General features: G+C 44.2%; 1 protein-coding gene across 10 annotated transcripts in view; it reads left to right on the top strand.

The window, feature by feature from the left end:
* MKX (mohawk homeobox) overlaps positions 1-18,578 on the top strand; it is a 51,260-nt gene that overhangs the window by 14,591 nt on the left and 18,091 nt on the right. The window contains exon 6 of one of the 10 annotated variants that reach the window (XM_064162765.1): positions 15,182-16,108. The exons of 5 other annotated variants lie outside the window; for them this stretch is intronic. In XM_064162765.1, the coding sequence (XP_064018835.1) occupies positions 15,182-15,303 (122 nt within the window). In that variant the 3' untranslated portion in view covers positions 15,304-16,108. Of the gene's footprint in view, positions 1-10,511; positions 10,817-11,278; positions 11,362-12,225; positions 12,312-14,993; positions 15,073-15,181; positions 16,109-18,578 lie in introns of those variants that run through there. 4 more of the 10 variants (XM_064162769.1, XM_064162767.1, XM_064162766.1 and 1 more) reach the window with 4 other exon arrangements.

Below are 18,578 nucleotides of genomic sequence, written 5' to 3'. Positions count from 1 at the left end.
TTTTCAAGCTGCACCAAAAAATATGGTCTTTAATGAGAAGATTGAGGCAGGCACACTGTAACTGAGTTCACAAGCTAGGCTGGAAAGGCTTGAGAACCAGTCAGTGTATTTGCCCTTAAAGTTCATAACTGACATTCCTGGAACTCCTCTTGAGGTTGTATTTAAATCAGTTCTGAAATATCTCTTGTTAACATTTTGAAGTCTTTGATGAGAACATTCCAGCATCTCTCAGGATATGATTCTATTCTTTTCACACTTCCAAAGCAGACAAGCAGTAGACTGATAGAAAAAGACAATGCGCACACCCAGTGGTATTTGGGAGAGGGGTGGGGGGGTGTGTGATGTTATCATGTGCAGGAATTGAACCTTTCATGAACCAAGATATTTTCATAAATGGATGATAACTTGAAATCTACTTAGAGATAGATGAACTTATTCAAATGATTCTTAGATAGGAAGAGATAAATGAGGATTGTGTGTGTGTGTGTCTTTGAGATTTGAATACCTGGGATGGCAGCTCTCAATGCAGTCATGTAGCGGTCCTGTATCTGTGTTCCCAAGCATAACTGCAATCCATTTAGTTAAGCAAAATAACGGGACGTGGCTGACTGTACTACTCAGACCTTCCTGAAAGCAACGAGTATATTTTCAGGTGTGATATCAACACTTGTAAGGAGCTTCCCACTGCAGTTTTTTTAAGTGAAACGTCTGATTTCTAACCCAGAGAGGTTGAGGTCCCTGGGTATTTTAGTTATTGGAAGCATTTTCAGCAGTATCTTTTAAAGCACAGTGACAAGCCTTTGATATTTTACTTTGGAGAAACATTTGGCCGGCTTGCTGTGCTCTTGAGAGCAGACTGTCATTGGTCCTGAAGCAAATTCTTTATTGTGCCTCCCTGGAAAAGCGACTTTTCTTAGCAGATTGTGAGTAGAAAGCTTGCTCACCACATCTGGTTCATATTACGTGCTAAACCCTTAGCTCAGGTACATCAGTGTGCCCAGAGTGACTTGTCCAGTACCTGGGGTCAGCGTGGCCCCCGTGCGTCTCAGCAGCTCATGTCAAATTAACAGCAGCATCCAATGACAAAAGCAAGAAGCCGCAGTTTGAAGCTTATACGGAAAACGGGCTGTAGATTTTCCCGTTCCAGTCACTAACGCGCTTATAAACACGGCCGCGTATTCTGCTGCAGCTTCGTGCAACGGGGGAATCGCATGGAGAGCTCAAGAGCAGGCTCTACCATGTAACCCAGTGGCCGGCGAACGGCTGCGCTAAGCGCTGTGCACCCCGCACGCCTACCGCAGCCTGTGGTGAGCGGCTGGGGTGCATGGGGTGGGAGCAGCACAGGCGCAGCCAGGTCCCCGACGGCCACGGTGCCCGCGCTGCAGCCGCCCCGGCCGCTCGTCCCACGCCGGCTGCCGGGGAAAGGAGCGGCTGGGACAGAGCGCAGCCACGTATGGAAGCGTTTCTCTCGTAAGCTGATACGCTCGTGTATACAGCCTGACACAGGCTCGTGTGCTCAGCTAGGGCAGAAACCTCAGCTCGGATCAATCCTAGCGCAAGTATAATATATAAATGTCTGTAATTGGTCAAATATGTGTCTCCAGCTGACCAGTGGAAGGCTCGGTTCAGTGTTTTTGTTTAGTTAAAAATCAGCGTTGGAGAACAAGTTTTCATTAACTCCTTGGCATGCTGTCATTCACAGGAGGTAGGTTGTGTGACAGGAATAACTAAAACCAGACGTTGCCTATCTGTATTTGTTGCACAAGCTCACGCAGAAACAGCAGTCCAACTGCAGCAGGCACTCCAGAAACCTGCGAGGGAAAGATCCAATAATGTTTATAGCGAGGCTGGATGTAAATCTAAAGCGGCAACGTCAGTCTTTGGTTTACGGATCACTAAAACGCTGAGGCGCTCTGTAATCACGCTGCAGAGCTGCGTGAGTAGCCTTTTGTCAGTCACCTGTGGGAACAGAATGTTCTGCATGGTTACAGCAGAAGGAAATGAAAAATCCCAGTTTTTGGGATATCGCTGTCTGCTGAACGAAAGCAGAAATGAAAATGAGAGATGGAACGGCAGGACAGGGAGGTTTCTAACTTCTTTCTACAGGCAGGTTTTCACTGATTTCACTTTATATGTTACTTAGCGCAGTAGAAAAGCCAGAACAAATAAAAATAGTGAGGAGACTGAAGACTTGCAGGCCTGGAAAGGAGGGTGGCTTTAAAAAAAAAAACAACCAACCCTCTGGAATGACTGGTTGATTTTTGAAGATGTTTGATCTCTATTTTTAGACATTTATACCCAGGACTCTGCTCTGGTTTTGCTGTTTTCGTATTACTGCCTTTTTCTTTCTTCTCGCCTTCCTTACTCCCATTTAGACCCTGCAAAGCTACCATAGAATCATAGAATCATAGAAGCCTGTGGTTTCTAAAGCACAATCCTTGGTAGTGTGTTGCAGCACGCTGAGACCTGCAGCACGCTGTCTGGGACCTGCAGCACGCTGTCCGAGACCCTCAGCACGCTGCAGGATCAGGCCCACCGTCCTCCAGAGCGCTTTAAACATAAGGCTGTAGCCGCGCACAATGAGTACCGCAGAGAGACGCATGGGAGCTGCAGAGCCAGTGCTGTGCTTTTGTGTGGTCCTTGCCAACTTCTCTCTCGATTTAACGTTTTTAGAAATTAACATGTAATTTAAAAACGAGCTATAAAATTTAAAAGCATAATACGAACACAATGGAACCTGTTTTCAGAAACAGCTCGAGGGACCTGCAAAAACCGCCAGTACCAGTGGCTTTGGCACAGTTTTGGTCTGAATGGTGCTGGAGACCTCGGGGGCTACTTGAAAATAAAAGGGAACCTGGGAGTGCTGAAGGAGGTCCTTGTTGCAGAGCCTAATGTCGTCCAGAAGTGAAATGGAAACAAAAGAAAAAATCGAGGAGAATGTCAAGTACAGTATTAAATGCAGACAGCAGCATAACTGCAATTTGAAGGTTACAGAGTTAAGATCCTATTTCTGCAGGACTTGTGTTATGACACGACCCGATTCGTCAACACTGAAATAGCAGAGAATTGGAAATGGAGGAGAGGATTGTGTTTAACTTGCTGTTGTGTTATTTTGCCCTAAAGGAAGATTAAAAGGAAAATGGCTTTTCTGCAGGGACAGTGTTTGGTTTAATACACCAGATGTGATGGCCCACAGTTGGGAATTTTAAAGATCTTGCCCGCTCCCTGCTAGTTGATTGTTTGCTTTGTTGTATTTCTTTCAGTTTGAACAGCAAAAATCAAACAAGCTGCTTTTAAATTCCATTTAGTTTCGTGATTTCTCGGTATTGGAGCTGCTAGGGGAATGGGCCAGGATTATGTCCACCTGATCCCGAAAGCAGTATTCATCAAAACTGTATCTTTTCTATGCAAAGGAAGCAGTTTTAACTGCTCTCGGGCAGGGAAATGGAAGGAGAGTGCTGGGTAGGCTGAGAACATTGATAGTGCTGGGGGTAGAGCGTTCTCCCTAGAGCTTGGGCAGCCAGGGGCTGCCAGTGGGCAGGAGTGAGCTTTGTCTGGAGCCAGCCCTGCTGAGGGGTGAAGCAGTACTCCTGTCAGCGTTGGCTTTTCTGAGCCATGTGCCTCCACTCCCTGCTTTTAGTGGTCAGTTTTGTGGGAAAAGAGAATAACTGCTGTCGCGTGTGCCGGCTTCAACCACTGTGCATCCTCCTTTTGTCTGTTTGTTTTCAGATGTCAGTGGCAAGGAATTCATTAGCCTGCCTTTTTTTTTTTTTTTTTCCTCCAAATCCCAAATATGAAAGATTCTGGTGATAGGGCTGTGTCAGGTCAGAATTCTCATAGCAGCAGTTTGTGGGTATAATTTGGCTGTAAGTGCTGTCGAGACCCCTGTGGAGGAGAGGAGGTGGTTGTCTGCCTCTGCTGGTTTTGCTTCTGTTTATGTCATGACAGATTTTCCATGTATTTCAGTTAAAAACTAGCTCGAGCCAGTTGTTTGGCTGCAGAGTGTTTTCTTCACATCAGCTTGCTTCAAGGCAGCACATCTTGGGACTCCTGACAGCTTTATCATTGTGAGGAATGTGATGTTCTTGTGTGAATGATTAGAAATGGAAAAGATGACCACATCTGACTGAAAAAAAAACCTTCCAGGGATCAGCCACATTTCCATGGCCGCAGGTTGCTGCTGCCCAGGCTGCTGCAGCAGTTCACCTCTGTTTCTCTGAGACCATTAACATTTCCCCAATGCAAATATTTGCAGCAACAGCCAAAAAAGACAGCAGCAGACCCCTGTGCCTGCCCAAGACCTCTCTCAGACGTAGCAGGAAAAATGCGTGGTGCTGTCACCGATTCCTACCAACTATATATTTTAATGCTCCTCTTTTAGAGTTTGCCAATGCTCCAGGCCTCAGCAAAGGCTGCTCCCTGGCAAGCCTCAGGCTTCATTCATTCAGCAAAGGTGTTTGTTCAGGGAAAGAAATATTTATCCCCATTTTCCCATTGTTCAGAATGTCTTTAGAATTATGCTTGGTCTTAAAACCTGGGGCCAACCCAAATGTGAATGTTTCAGGAAATTATGTGCATGGAAAAGCACATGATCATAAATCAGACTATTTTCCAGATTTAGCTATAGAGTGCATGGGCAGTAATGAATAGAATAGGGAAATTAGTAAGAAAATTAGCAGTTAATTTAAGGCATATGTAAAGAGTGTGTGAAACTACAGCTTGAGAGAACTGATTTAGTGACATAGATGTGATTCCTTCTCTCCTTCCACTGCCTGAACAGGATTTTCTTTAGTAGCCACGTATCTGTGTGTTTCTCTTAAAGCAGAAATGGCAGAGTTCTGGGCAGCCTTGCAGCATGTCAGCTAGCCTGGTTTCTGCATTGATTCAGAGCATCCTCAGCCCTGCCAGCACTGGCCAGCTACAGCCACTGCGCTGTGCGTGCAAAAGAAAGCACTACCTGAACGAGGAGGGCAGAGGGAGATTTCAGTGGGATACCATGGGACAAGCTAATGGGGCAATGCAGCAACTGGAAAGGACAGGAAGAAGCCCTGCTGCAGCAGCCAGAAGCGGTTCAGCATCGAGCAGGGCACAGGTTTGCATTCAGTAGTTTGTCCGTGTAAGCCCAGCTGCCCTGTACTGCATTGATGTGCATGGAGAGGGACCCTGCCACGAAAGCCACTATGGCTTTCCCCTGATACACTTCTAGAGGCACAAAGGAAGGAATGTCTGCTCTCCTCCCTACCTGGGAAACTTAGCAGCAAAGTGTAATTAGCAGCTGTTTGTGCCAAGGAGGGAGTGAAGGCCAACGAACACGAAAAGGACAGCAGAGTTTTAAATGTGAACTAGAGAAAAAGAACAAAACACAGGAGTGTTTGCAAAGCTGTCACCCTGTCAGCTGTGACTTGGAGATCACACAGTAGTGTATATCACTTTGAATGCAAAGTTGTGGCTGGGGGCAAATCATTCCGGTGCTGGGCTGCATGCAAGACTTGCTCTGGCTCTGACACTGAAATGTGCCTAATCTGCTCCTTTGAGCTTGTGTGGGGCTTCAGCTGGCTCTGCCGCCGCACCAAGACGTTTGCCTGCAGTAGCTGCAAGAAGAAGAGAAATTACAGGGGCAAACCTCTTCCCTTTTGCCCAGTGAATTACTTGTGCATACAAAATCTGTCATCTGCTTCACTAGTAACTACCACCTCCAGTGACATGTGTTAACCCACAAAGTATGACTGGGGGGGACAAGGTGCAGGAAAGTCAGGCACAGACGGGACAGGGTAGTAGCAGGTGGGGAAGAAGGGCTGGACTTTCCACGTTCTGGAGCAGTAAATTTAAAAGAGAGGCAAACCCATAAAAATTTAACTTCTTTCTGGAAAAACATCTCAATTGAAACTTCATACCTGGCATGGGGTTCCTGCATGACCCAGCCTTCTTCCGCTGCTGGGGAGAAATAACACAACTTTGGGTAATGTTCCTGCTCGATTCTACTTCTAGCAGGGACTGTCCCCTGCACAGTGTAGCAGTGCTGCTGGTCATGTTGCTGTAGTTAGGGCTGTACCTGTGTTTCCATTAGAGCCTTTTTAATCTGCAAATTTATGACCCAGCTGTAAAAATTCAATCCAGACTGCAACTTGGCATGGGCAGTGTTCGTTCTTCCATCTGTGGAAAGGATTTAAGCAGGTACATCCCAGTAATAACCATCTGAGTTAGGCTTGTAAATTTGGAGCATGATGACTGCAGAGTAAAAGTGTGAGCTGCTCTCAACAGACCTGGAGTTTGAAATGTTTCATGCCTGTGGTGAGACTAGTGAAAAGCAGCTTGTTTGTATTCAGTCATGCAGCTGTAAATAAAAGAATGTCTTGGTGGTTTATTCTGCATTTGCTTACATGGATAAGCATTTTCCTTACTGTGGCAATATTCTGATGTGGGTGGCAAATGCTTGAATCTCAGCAGGGTCCTGCTCTGAAGTAAGTTTTGATCACTTCTAGGTAGAATTAAAAAAAAATGTATCCACACTGCTGCAAGCAGCAGAATTTATCTGCTGATCATCATGAGGGGGGGGAAGGAGGAAAGCAAAAAAAACAGATTGCTTTGTTTTGAGTGGGATTTTTGTTTGGTTCTTCTTAAAATCTCTTCAAAAATGATTCAGTGTTGAACTGCAAAATTGATTTTATTCACCACCACTTCCTCCAATTTTAGTTTTAATTTTCTTCTCTAAAAAGCTACACACTAACAGTATCTGACCAGATAAGCCAGGAACCTTATCTGATCCAGCAAATCCTATTTCCCTCTGCAGGTCTGTGGTTTTTGAAAGTCATTCTGTAACTTAAAAGAACTCCTTTATGTGTTTAACTGGATATTTTTTAGGTCATTTGTCCATAATGGGAATACCAGAAACATAATGATGAAAGCAGTTTAGCAAGACCAGACTTCTGATCTTCATGTGTATTTACAGTGAAGCTTTCAGGAGGGTTTTGGCTCGATTTGAGAAGTGGATTGAAGTGATCTCTACGTGGACTAGTGCTAGGTTGTGGGTGAATTCATACCTGGTATTCAGAAAGCGTGAGGAACCTGTTTGTGAGATTTTTGCCATCTCAATGGAGGAAGGGGAGTACTCATAAAAAATACCTCTTCCAGAATAAAAACTGTCCTTCATCTTTAAAGTTCAACTTCCAGTTACCCAGAACCAGAAAAGCAGAGTTGGATTCAGTTTCATCTGCTCCAAACTTAAAAGTTTGGATAGGAGATGTAAGGTGGACAACAAACACCACAAAGCATAAAAGACCTCAGTCTTTAGTAACTGTTGATAATTTCCACCTCCCCACCTTACATCTCCTATCCAAACTTTTAAGTTTGGAGCAGATGAAACTGAATCCAACTCTGCTGTTCTGGATAACTTGAACTTTAAAGAAGGAGATGTGGAAATTCTCAGCAGTTACTAAAGGCTGAGGTGTAATTATTGCAATTGCTGTCAGATAGCCATTTCAGATCTGGTCAAAGAGAAATATGTCCTAATGGTCAAAGCATGCAGAAAGTTTGTGTAACTGGAGTTTTGTGTGAGCTACCAAAAAAAAAAACCAACCAACAATCCAAACAAACAAAAGGAGCAGCAATTTAAAGCAGGAAAATAAGCTGGAGATGTAAACTGCATTGTAGAAAGTCTGGAAAAAGTAAAAAGAATTCAAACAGAAAGATCAGATAAACAGCTAGAGCTTGAACAGCTGAAAAGAAAAACACAGAAATAGGTAAAACAGAATTCCAACGAGCCATGAAATGTGTTTTCCTTAGTTTTTCACAGTGGCCTTGAAACCTGATGTTGGAGACTCTATCTCTGTTCTTTCAGTGATGGCCAGAAGCTGAGGTTATGATGACCAGATCGCTTGGTATGGCACTGACATTTCAAGTTGAAAGGGATTGCCAAGACTCTCAGTTATGATACTAAAATATACCACTATGTCTAGGGCCAGTTTTTAGTCCCTCCCTCATGCCTCCACATTGATTTAGGCAACAGATGCGTGAAAAGCAAAGCAACATTCAAAATAATCCCTCAGCTGAAGCTGGAGGGAGGCTGGCTAGTGGGATGTAGCCAAAATTCCTTAAATGTTACAATGTTTTACATTTCTAAACGTAAAAACCTTCTTTCCAAGGTGAGGTACCAGCCAAATGTCTTAGTTACGGTATCTCGGAGTGAAAACTGGCATGTGGCCTTGTGGTCATTTGTGGGTATTGACAGATTTACACCGTTGAAGATCAAGTTAAATGTTGTCGGTTTCTCCATCTCCTCCTTACTTTGTCAGGCTTTTTTTTCACCCCCCCCCCCCCTCCTCTCTCAGTTACTATTTGTCAGCTTAAATCCAGTTTGCTGGAAAAATGAAGGCACTTCACGACCTGGCGCTTCAGGAGCGAATTGCCTCAAATTCTTTCTGCTAGCCAAGGTATTTTGTAATGCATTGCAAAACAGCAGCAGGATTGCTCTCCTTGCACTAGATGTACTTTGTGGGCTAGACACTGTGGGCAGTTTTAATGAGATCTTGGTGTGCTGAAGAATTTGTCTCGGTCGTTGACTGCAGGGAGACTTTGATCCCAGGTCCCTCATCTTCTAATTGCTCTTCCCACCCCAAGGAGCAGGGTCTGGCTTTGCCCTGTGAGTTAAGCCACGGGGAGTCTGGGCTGAGGACTGCTTGGGGAGCAGGTCTTGGAGCTGGTGTGCAAATCAGATAGTCTCCTCAGGACTATTTATGGCAGCTTTGCACAGGAGGGATGGTGGTTGCCCATTACATAGACACTCTAAAATTCATTGTCCTGCTTTTCTTCCTCTCATGTTGTTTAACTGCCATGACTGTTGGGTATTGCATCGCTAATTCATTCCCTCTGGATCATCTTCAAATTGGAGCTTCCTCCAGAAAGCAGTGGCCTTTGTTACTTTATCCCTTCCCTGACAGCAGTACCAGAATCACAGTTGTTATGGGCTTCCTAATTATTGAGTCTCAGTAGTCCTGAATGTTTAGAGAGGCTTTTTGGAGTGAGGAGAACCTAGAAAAGCTGTCCTGCTCAGGTCAGCTGCAGAGGCTTTCATGTACATACATACTTGCATATATTTCCTCTGTGATGATGATATCTGTGGAGTTCAAGCCTGCTGCTTCACCATTTTGCTATGCTTACTCCTTCAACTCTGACCTGTCCAGTAGTTCAGCATGGCAGTGAACTCTGTAAAGGTAGAAGAAAAGAGGCTCCCTACCGTATTATCCACAAATGATGAGTTATCTCCCTTCCAAATCCTATAACTTGCTCAGGTGCTTAGCCCAGCTTGCCCAGCAGAGCACAAAATCCTAGTCACAGAAGTCAGCAGATGAGATGAGGCTGGCCTGCAGGTCTGGATCCCAGTGACCTTTTTGTTTGATGCAAAGGCCTTCATTTTGCTGGCTAAACTGAAGCAAATCTATTGAAACTGTGAGCACTAATAATTCTTCCTGGCTGCAAGTGCACAGAAGTATTAGTTTGTTATGCTTGCCATAGATCAGTATAGGGAAAGGATCATTAATAGGCTCAGTCCTCTACTCTTCATTCAGCTCACAAATTCACATCCCTGATTCTCTGCCTTTTTTCTTCAAAAGGAGCCAATAATTATATCTGATGCTTGACTGAAAAGTGCCTTTACCCTTACCTGATAACTGATGGCACACAGATATATTTTAAAATGAAACCTTTGGAAGGCTTCATGGTGGACAAAGCAAAAATTCCAATGTGACAAGATCCTGGTCTAGTTGTTGAGCATTTTGGCCTCAAAGCACACTGCATGGTTTGCCACACAGTGTTCATATGTTTGCAAAGCTTTCCAAACTTCATTTGGTGAACTCCAGCTGCTTTCAGTGGGATCTGTGTTCACAGATTAGAGACTATGACCCCCAGAGAATGTAATTGCTCATATTTGGGTACTGCTCTTCCTTCATTCCTTGTACAAAATAGGAAGAATAAAGCCTATGTTCAGCACCACATTACTGCTGCACTTGCTGAGGTTTTAGAAGCTCTGTCAGTTCTCTGCAGGCATCGCAGCTGCTCACAGATACCCTTCCCTGCCTTAGCAGTGGCAACATTCAGCCCAATATGAACCCATCCAAACCTCCTTCTGCCTCGTGTCTGCGTCCTCTTTCTGTCCTTTCCTAACCACCTGCAGACAGCAGCTCCATGCTCCCTGCAGAAGGTGTGAGATATGGCTCTGCTGGGTCAAGCTTGGTGTGAGTCACTGGCTGCTTCCCACTCTGGCCCATAGAGAGCCTGTGGCCCACCATGCAGCACCTGCCGTGCACAAAAAGGCAGCTCACAGCCCCCGCTGCAAACAGGAGGTTTCAGCAGAAAGCCAGGTCTGGACGAGCTGAGTGAAGGGCAGCAGAGAGTCAGAGCTGCAAAGTTGGTGTCTGAAGTGCGTAGTGGGTGTGAAGGGGGTTTGTGCTGCCCCTTGGGGTGCAAGGGATGGATGTGCCATGGGTGATCTAGAACAGGGTTTCCTTTCATCCTAGGCAAGCTCTGCGCCACCCGAGGATGCGGCTCGCTTGGCCCCTGCATGTGTTTGCAGCTGAGTTATGGGTTTAGGAACGTTGAATGCCCTAAGAGCACAGATAACTGTTTGGAGAGGAGGAGAGAACAAACCAACAGATTCCTGTCATATATTGTATATCATCCATACGTGACACTTCAAGACCTTCACATGCTTAAACTAAAGACCTAAATATAACTTAGTTAGTAAAAATATACCTTAGTTATAATAAAATGATAATAGTGGAACTTGGCAAGAGAGTGGCTAATAAATACTACCCTTTTGAAATGTGCCTGGGATCCAAGTACATTCCCTTTTACTGTGTAGTTAAAGCATGTGGCAGGACATGCTAGACTAAGATTTTCTTTTTGTCTTTCCAGTGGAAAACTAAAGTTCTTTGTTTAAGTGAAACCCATTGGGAATTTTTCTTAAGTAAAACAAGGAGCTAAAGAATTCCATTCCCTTTTGCCAGCTTCTTTTTTTTTTTTTCCTCCTCCAAGCCAAATTATCGATTAATGGGGCATTAAATATCAAGTACCACTTAGTTATAGCCGTAGCCCTTTTTACTTAGGCTCCTTCAATACTTTCTCATTGGTGCTTCAGACAGAGCTGAATTAAAAGAGTATATAATTTACTGGGGAAATACTACCCCTTCTCAACATTTTGGCCTTATAAAAATAAAGGTCAGTAATCTGAAAAATCATTGCATTTGCCTGCCTAACCCTCTGTCTGATTTTTTTTTTTTTTAAGGGAAAAAATATCTGTACTACTTTAAGATCTTCTTCTTCCTGAGCTTCATTCTTTGCCTTCCTCATTAGCTGTCTCCATTTCGGTACCCTATCGTTTTGCCAGCAGAGCAGCCAAGTGAATACTTGACCATATTTTTGTCTGGCTCTAGCAAAACCGTGATCTGACAATAGAATACTTTTCTCTGGGTTTTCCTTCTTCCCCTGGGGAACCATACTTCAAGGGCAACCTGCTCGTCCAGCATATGAACATGTGGAAAATCCACTGCTATGCACTAATGATTTTCAGATGGGCAATTGTTGCTGAAAATCATCCCGAGAGCGACAGCTTCGCCGCTGTAGCACCTAACCGCTTTGGGATCACACTGCTCTTAGCTGATCTGAGGCCCCGTCCCTGGAGCTGTTTTAAGGCCAGGCTGGATGAAGCCCTGGGCAGCTTGATCTAGGGTAAGGTGTCCCTGCTTATGGCAGGGGGCTTGGAACTAGATGATCCTTGTGGTCCCTTCCAACCCTGACTGATTCTGTGATTCCAAACCCTTTGCATTTATGCAGAGGGTGGTGACATTTGCTCTATCACACATATGAAGTAATGAAATTTAGGGTAGAAGGAGGCAGAGGTTACAGTTTTGGTTCTTTTTTGGCCATTGCAACGTGCATCAAAATCTGACACTTATTTTAGCTTTGAAGTATAAATGTAGGAAAAAATTGAGCCACGCCAATGATCCATGACAGCAAGGCAGAAGCACCCTAAATAATGTCCACAAATTAATCACTTCCAAACTTTTGTTTTAAATATTTACAAGGAGACTTGTCCCATGCTGAGAGAGAGAAGAATGAGCTTTACGTTTTAAATCATCTCTATTGCTGTTCTTCTTAGCAGATGCATTCTTTTTAAACAACTTTCACTTTTAATCTGTAATTAAAGCCAAAGTTTTCTTTTATTTTTAAAAGCTTGTCCTTGGACTAAAATAACGTGGAACATTTTGAAACATTGATCCAAGCTGCTGCAGATATATTTTATTTAAACCACAGAGGCAGCAGTTGGATTCCTCCCTTTGCCAGATCAGCTACGAACTGCAAGTGTGGCAATAATGACTATGTGGAGTCCTGGATGCTTCACTACCAACGAGCAGGGTTGTTTTTCTGGAGTTGTTCCTCCCTTTGGGCCCTATTCATGAATGACTTAATCTCTGTCTATGATCAAATGTCGTGCAGCTTACTGTGCACAGAAGAATCAAGGAATGCTTCTCTTCCCTGCGTTCCTTACATGGAATTGCTGTGCCTGCCCGGCAAGCAGTTGGAGAGCAGTGAGGGTGGGAAGGGAGCAGCAGCAAAAGCACACACACACACCAGAAAAAAAACAACTCCAGAAGCAATATAAAAAGAGTGAGACAAAGAATTTTGAAAGATGGAGTGTGCAAGTTGGATTAGGCTGTGCATAGACAGCTGTAGCTTGCCAAGGCAGCACCAGCTGGAGAGGGGAGCTGGGCTTCTGGCTGGAGGCTGTTACAGGGACAATACACGCACCATGAACAGCAACAAAAGAAAGTGTTCCTCGGTATTTTCTCTGCAGTGTTGGCCATAAAGATGGTTGCTAGTGTATGTTTCTGTTCACTTGATTTGCCTTAGAGTACAGACGTTTTCTGTTTTGATGGGCAGATCTCAAGAAGCTCAGGGAGTCAACACTTCTTAGTCTTTTTATCCTCTTGACCTAATTGCTTGTGTGGTGTAATTCTGTCCTTTCACAGGATATTAAACCACTTCACTTGAAGCCAAAACAGAGAATTTCATTACTTGTGATACTGATTACACGATATATGTCATGCAACAATTTTTTCTTGTGCTGTTTTGGTATTTTCTTAGAGGTCCAGCAGAATGCAGAGGGCAAAGTGGTGCATAACCACCCCCATATTTATACAGACCTGTTCCTTAGTTGCTTGTGTTAGATGCTGTTCTCAGTTAGGAGTGAAGGTTTGCATTACCTGAGTTGTTTTTCTCGTCACCAACACCCCGTGGGCACTGCCTGAAATTCTGTCTGTTTCTCTGTGCCCTGATGTGGGGACAGATTGCTATAGCAGGACTCCAACACCAAACAGTCACTGGAGGCAAAAGGGGAATAACTTGACTCAGGCACTGAACTTCTCCAGCTGTCAGTGGGAGCTCCACTTGTTTGTCCAGGAGAGTGGCTGGAATAGTCATTTAGCTCTTTTTGAGACACTTTCCATCCCTTTAGTACTGACAATGGACTTAAAAGATGTACCTCACTTTTCAGGTAGATTATGACTGGAGTATCATTTTAACTCTAGCAGGCAAAAGATAGAAGAAAGGACTGAGAGTGAAGGGAAAAAGGAAAACTCTCAGCCAGGAAATAAAGGCAGGTGGAAAATAAAGAACAGAAACTTTTGGAAGACTTGAAAAGAGAGGAGAGTGCTGGGAGAGGACAAGGAAAGGGAATGCAGAATTGAGGACAAGAACGAAAAGGAAGAGGAAAGGGGAGAACAGTGGAGGGGAAGGAAGAAGAGAAAGACCCAAGGGATGAAGGTAAGAAGAGAAAATGTTGGGGAAGCAGATATGATGGGAAGCACTAATAGGAATCTGGAGTGTAGTGGGGAAGGGGTTTAGACTAAATTAAAGAAGTGTAGGAGGTCTGGCATTTTTCACAGTCTCAAATGAGAAGTGTGACCTTCTCTTTTACAAAGTGTTTGAGAAATGAGGGAAGATGAACATCCAAGAGAATTGCCACTCTTTCCAAAAGGCACCTTTGTGCCTGATTACCATGTCTTGGCAATTTCTTCCATGTTAAACAGGCTCTAAGCAAATACACCTCCAGGAGAGGATATTGCCTTGGTTAGAATACAATCACATTATTCCAAATCATTGCTCACAGGGAAAAGCAAGGACTTAGTCTGAAACTGGGAAATACTGTAGTTCTGGTGGCAGTGGTGGTAGTGGTGTTGGTTTGTGTGGGGTGTGTGGCTATTAACGTTCCAGTTTTGTGGTTCATCCACAATCCCTGACTAAGCTGGACACAAAACGATGGGAATCTTCTCATGATTTGGCTTAATCATACACAGCCTAAACTTTGGTGAATCCGACCCAAACGTGTTCTGAAGACTCTTAAGTAGTTTGAAGGCTGCTGTAAGGCAGTTTGGCCGTGTATGGAGGTTTCTCATGACCCAGCATTCCTAAAAGTTTAAACTTCTCTCAGATCTAATCTTTTCCGTCAATTTCTCAGATCAAATATTCTCTTTGAGAATTTTTTGAGTCATCATCTCAAAGTTGCAGGCTGAAAATCTTCTCAACTTACTGCCTAGTTGGCTGAGGGCAATGTCTTTGTGCTCCTCCGAGATGGGCATTGGTCTGTAACTTTGACAGGACACCACCTGGGATGGACCGATAGTTTCTTCCAGCATAGCGAATCTCACGTTCCTGTGTAGCTCCTGGTATATGTGAACCCAAAAGATGTCGTGCCAGATCAGAGGATACATCCAATTTTCAAGTTCAGCAAAAGGTTTTGTTTCTTTCCCCCTCCATCATTTTCTAAAGAACTAGGATTTTCCTGAGTTCAGAAGATGATTGGTGATGACGAGTGGGTGGTTCTGTTTACCCTGCCACACTATATAGTACCACTTCTACTCCTTGTTTGGATAGCAGTCACAAGACCCAGATATCAAGCTGTGAAAGTATTTTTCTTGCAGCAGCCTTTCTTTTTTTGGCAGGCAGTGGCTTTGGAGATGCCTCACATTTTGTCATGTGATTGGACTTCTGATGAGGTTTCTGTGCTGCTTCGTTTTTCCTGGATTCCATCTGAATTAACTCTTCTTTTGGTCCGGATCATTAGCGCACTTGTGAATGAGCAGGGCTTTGCATCATGGTGTAATGAGCTCCTAATACTTAATCTCTGCAGGGAAACAGCCTGTAAAGAAGGAATTTGCTGCATTTGTTCCACGTGACAGGAATCTGTTTTCTGTACCTCCAGCTGTCCACATCGAAAACACATTCCTTCTTCACAGTCATATTCCTTCCTGAAACGAGGGAGAATGAGGGGAAATGACGAGGCTATAATTATTCCACCTAAAAACATTCAGCTTAGTCTTGTAAACACATAAACTAGCTCTCTGTAAACAAATGTCTTCCTTTTCTTTAAACTGAATATTTAGATGTCAAAGATAGAGAGGTTGGGTATGTCAAACACATATGGTTCCTATTGCATCAGAGGCTTTCTTAATTTAGGAATTCTAATTGAAAAGACATTTTTGAAAGCATGCTAACTTTACAGAAACTAATCTATCTGACTCTCTGTCAAGTCTAGATTTTATTCTTCTGTCTATTACCACACTCTGGAAACATTTGCCACTTCAAATTACAGTGGTAACAGTTATTTCTCATGGATGTTGAATTGCCCTCAGTACTCCCAATGTTTGACGTAGAGTCACAATTCCATATAGTTGGTGCTGGGGAACTGACAAGGGATTAGAGGGGAGAGAATCAGGATGGTGCTGGGGAACTGACAAGGGATTAAAGGGGAGAGAAGCAGGATGGTGCTGGAGAACTGACAAGGGATTAAAGGGGAGAGAATTAGGAAGAGGCAGCAGGGAAGGAATGGGAGTAGGAACTGTAATTTATTCATAAGTTCTTGCTTCGTCCTGGATAATTTATAGCACAAATGCTGTAGGCTAAATAAGATCTTAAACTGGAGAAAACTTCTATCCACATCACAGAAATACTGCAGGTCTGCTTTAAAATCTAAGCTATTTTATAAATGTCATGAAACAACTGCCTGCCTAGGATGAAGCAAAAATTCAGTCTGATAGCCACTGTGTATTCATTTTTCCTCCTACAAATAATGGGCAGAAAATGATTAAGTTTACATCTGAAATAAATACATCTGAAATAGAAAACACATTTCTATCTCAGGCAATGCTGTTAAGTCTTCATAGAATCAGCCAGGTTAGAAGAGACCTCCAAGATCATCCAGTCCAACCTAGCACCCAGCCCTGTCCAGTCAACTAAACCATGGCACTAAGTGCCCCATCCAGTCTTTGTTTGAATACCTGCAGGGATGGTGACTGCACCACCTCCCTGGGCATCCCATTCCAATGCCAATCGTCTCTCTGGCAAGAACTTCCTCCTAACATCCAGTCTAGACCTCCTCAACATCCAGCCTAGGCCTCCTCGAGGTATAGGTGCATGCAAGCTGAGCAGTGTGCTTGGGCTCACAGGTCATGATGGGGTGGCATGGCTTGGGGAGCCCCTTCTCCAGCAGCACTCCGAGGTTTTATAGCTGAGCTACTGAGCTCTGAGCTGCATCTCTTGTGCCACTCACTGGCTTTGCTCTGAATTCTCTATGACTCCACCTTTCCCAAGAATAATTGAAAGTAAGGGTTTGAGGTTTTTTTGTCATCCACTAACATGTACAATACAAAGTGCACAAAGGTCATAGAGGTAAATTTATTTATTTAATGGAAATATCTGAGTCCAAAAAAACATTATGAATCATTTTGGTGTTTTAAGTTCAGGATGCAGAGTAAATTATTCCAAAAATAATGGTAGCCAAATGTCATTCCATCCAAGCATTTGTGTAATATCTATTTATCTGTGGGCAGATGACTGCTTTGTATAATCAGAGGCAGACTTTTGTCAAATTGAGACTAAGTAAACACAGCTGAACACAAGCAAGTTGGACTACAACTTTTCTGAACTTTGCCAGAGCTCTTATGACCTTGAAAATGAGGGAGTCTTCAGAGCAATCTGCTTTCAATATGGGGGAATTTTTAGTATTTCAAATTAACAAGTGGGGTTGGGAAATTTTTTTTCTGGGTTTGGGGTTTTTTTTTTGTTTGGTTGGTTGTTTTTTTGTCCAAAGAAATGAAGAGTGTGTCTTTGCCCAAAGGACAGCATCCCTTCTGCTGCTTGGGAAGGAGCAGTGTTTTGTAAAGGAACTTTTCTTACACGTATCACTTGTAGTGAGGGGATGAGAAGGAATGGCTTTAAATTTGAGCAGGGTAGATTTATACTGGATATTAGGAAGAAATTCTTTACAGTGAGGATGGTGAAAATCATAGAATCAACCAGGTTGGAAGAGACCTCCAAGATCATCCAGCCCAACCTAGCACCCAGCCCTAGCCAATCAACCAGACCATAGCACTAAGTGCCTCAGCCAGGCTTTTCTTCAACACCTCCAGGGACGGTGACTCCACCACCTCCCTGGGCAGCCCATTCTAATGCCAATCACTCTCTCTGCCAACAACTTCCTCCTAACATCCAGGCCTCCCCTGGCACAGCTTGAGACTGTGTCCCCTTGTTCTTTTGCTGGTTGCCTGGCAGAAGAGCCCAACCCCACCTGGCTACAACCTCCCTTAAGGTAGTTGTAGACAGCAATGAGCTCTGCCCTGAGCCTCCTCTGCTGCAGGCTGCACACCCCCAGCTCCCTCAGCCTCTCCTCACAGGGCTCTGCTCCAGGCCCCTCACCAGCCTTACTGCCATTCTCTGGACATGTTCCAGTACCTCAACATCTCTCTTGAATTGAGGAGCCCAGAACTGGACACAGGACTCAAGGTGTGGCCTGAGCAGTGCTGAGTCCAGCAGAAGAATAACCTCCCTTGTCCTGCTGGCCACACTGCTCCTGATCCAGCCCAGGATGCCATTGGCTCTCTTGGCCACCTGGGCACACTGCTGTCTCATCTTCAGCTACTCTCTACCAGTACCCCCAGGTCCCTTTCTGCCTGGCTGCTCTCCAGCAACTCTCCCCAGTCTGTAGCACTGCTTGGGGTTGCTGTGGCCAAAGTGTAGAACCCTGCACTTGGCTTTGTTAAATCTCATCCCATTGGCCTCTGCCCACCCATCCAGCCTGGCCAGATCCCTCTGCAGGGCCCTCCTACCCTCCAACAGATCAATACCTGCTCCTAGCTTGGTGTCATAACCTGGACACTGGAACAGGTTGCCCAAGGAGGGATGTCCCTTCCCTGGAGGTTGGATGAGGCCTTGAGCAACTTGGGCTAATGGAAGGCATCCCTGCCCATGGCATAGGAGCTGGAAATAGATGATCTTCAAGGTTTCTTTCAATCTGAACCATTCTATAAATCTATAAATATCTGTGAGGACAACAGTTAGGGAAAGAGATGTATACTCATCTGATGCTTCTTTATATAACAAGAGAAAACATTCTGCTGCCTTGAAACATAAATGTTGTGGCTTCTTAAAATGTGCTGTGCAAGTAAATTTAGCACTTAGAGGGTAGATTTTGTACCACCACATATCTAGATACTGTTTCATCACCCTTGAAGAAGTAGGACTTCTCTTTA

Source organism: Pogoniulus pusillus, chromosome 23, assembly GCF_015220805.1.
Source record: "Pogoniulus pusillus isolate bPogPus1 chromosome 23, bPogPus1.pri, whole genome shotgun sequence".
In the NCBI taxonomy this organism is placed as follows: domain Eukaryota; kingdom Metazoa; phylum Chordata; class Aves; order Piciformes; family Lybiidae; genus Pogoniulus; species Pogoniulus pusillus.
Note: the sequence above shows the minus strand (reverse complement) of the source record. Positions and strands in the feature narration are given on the sequence as shown.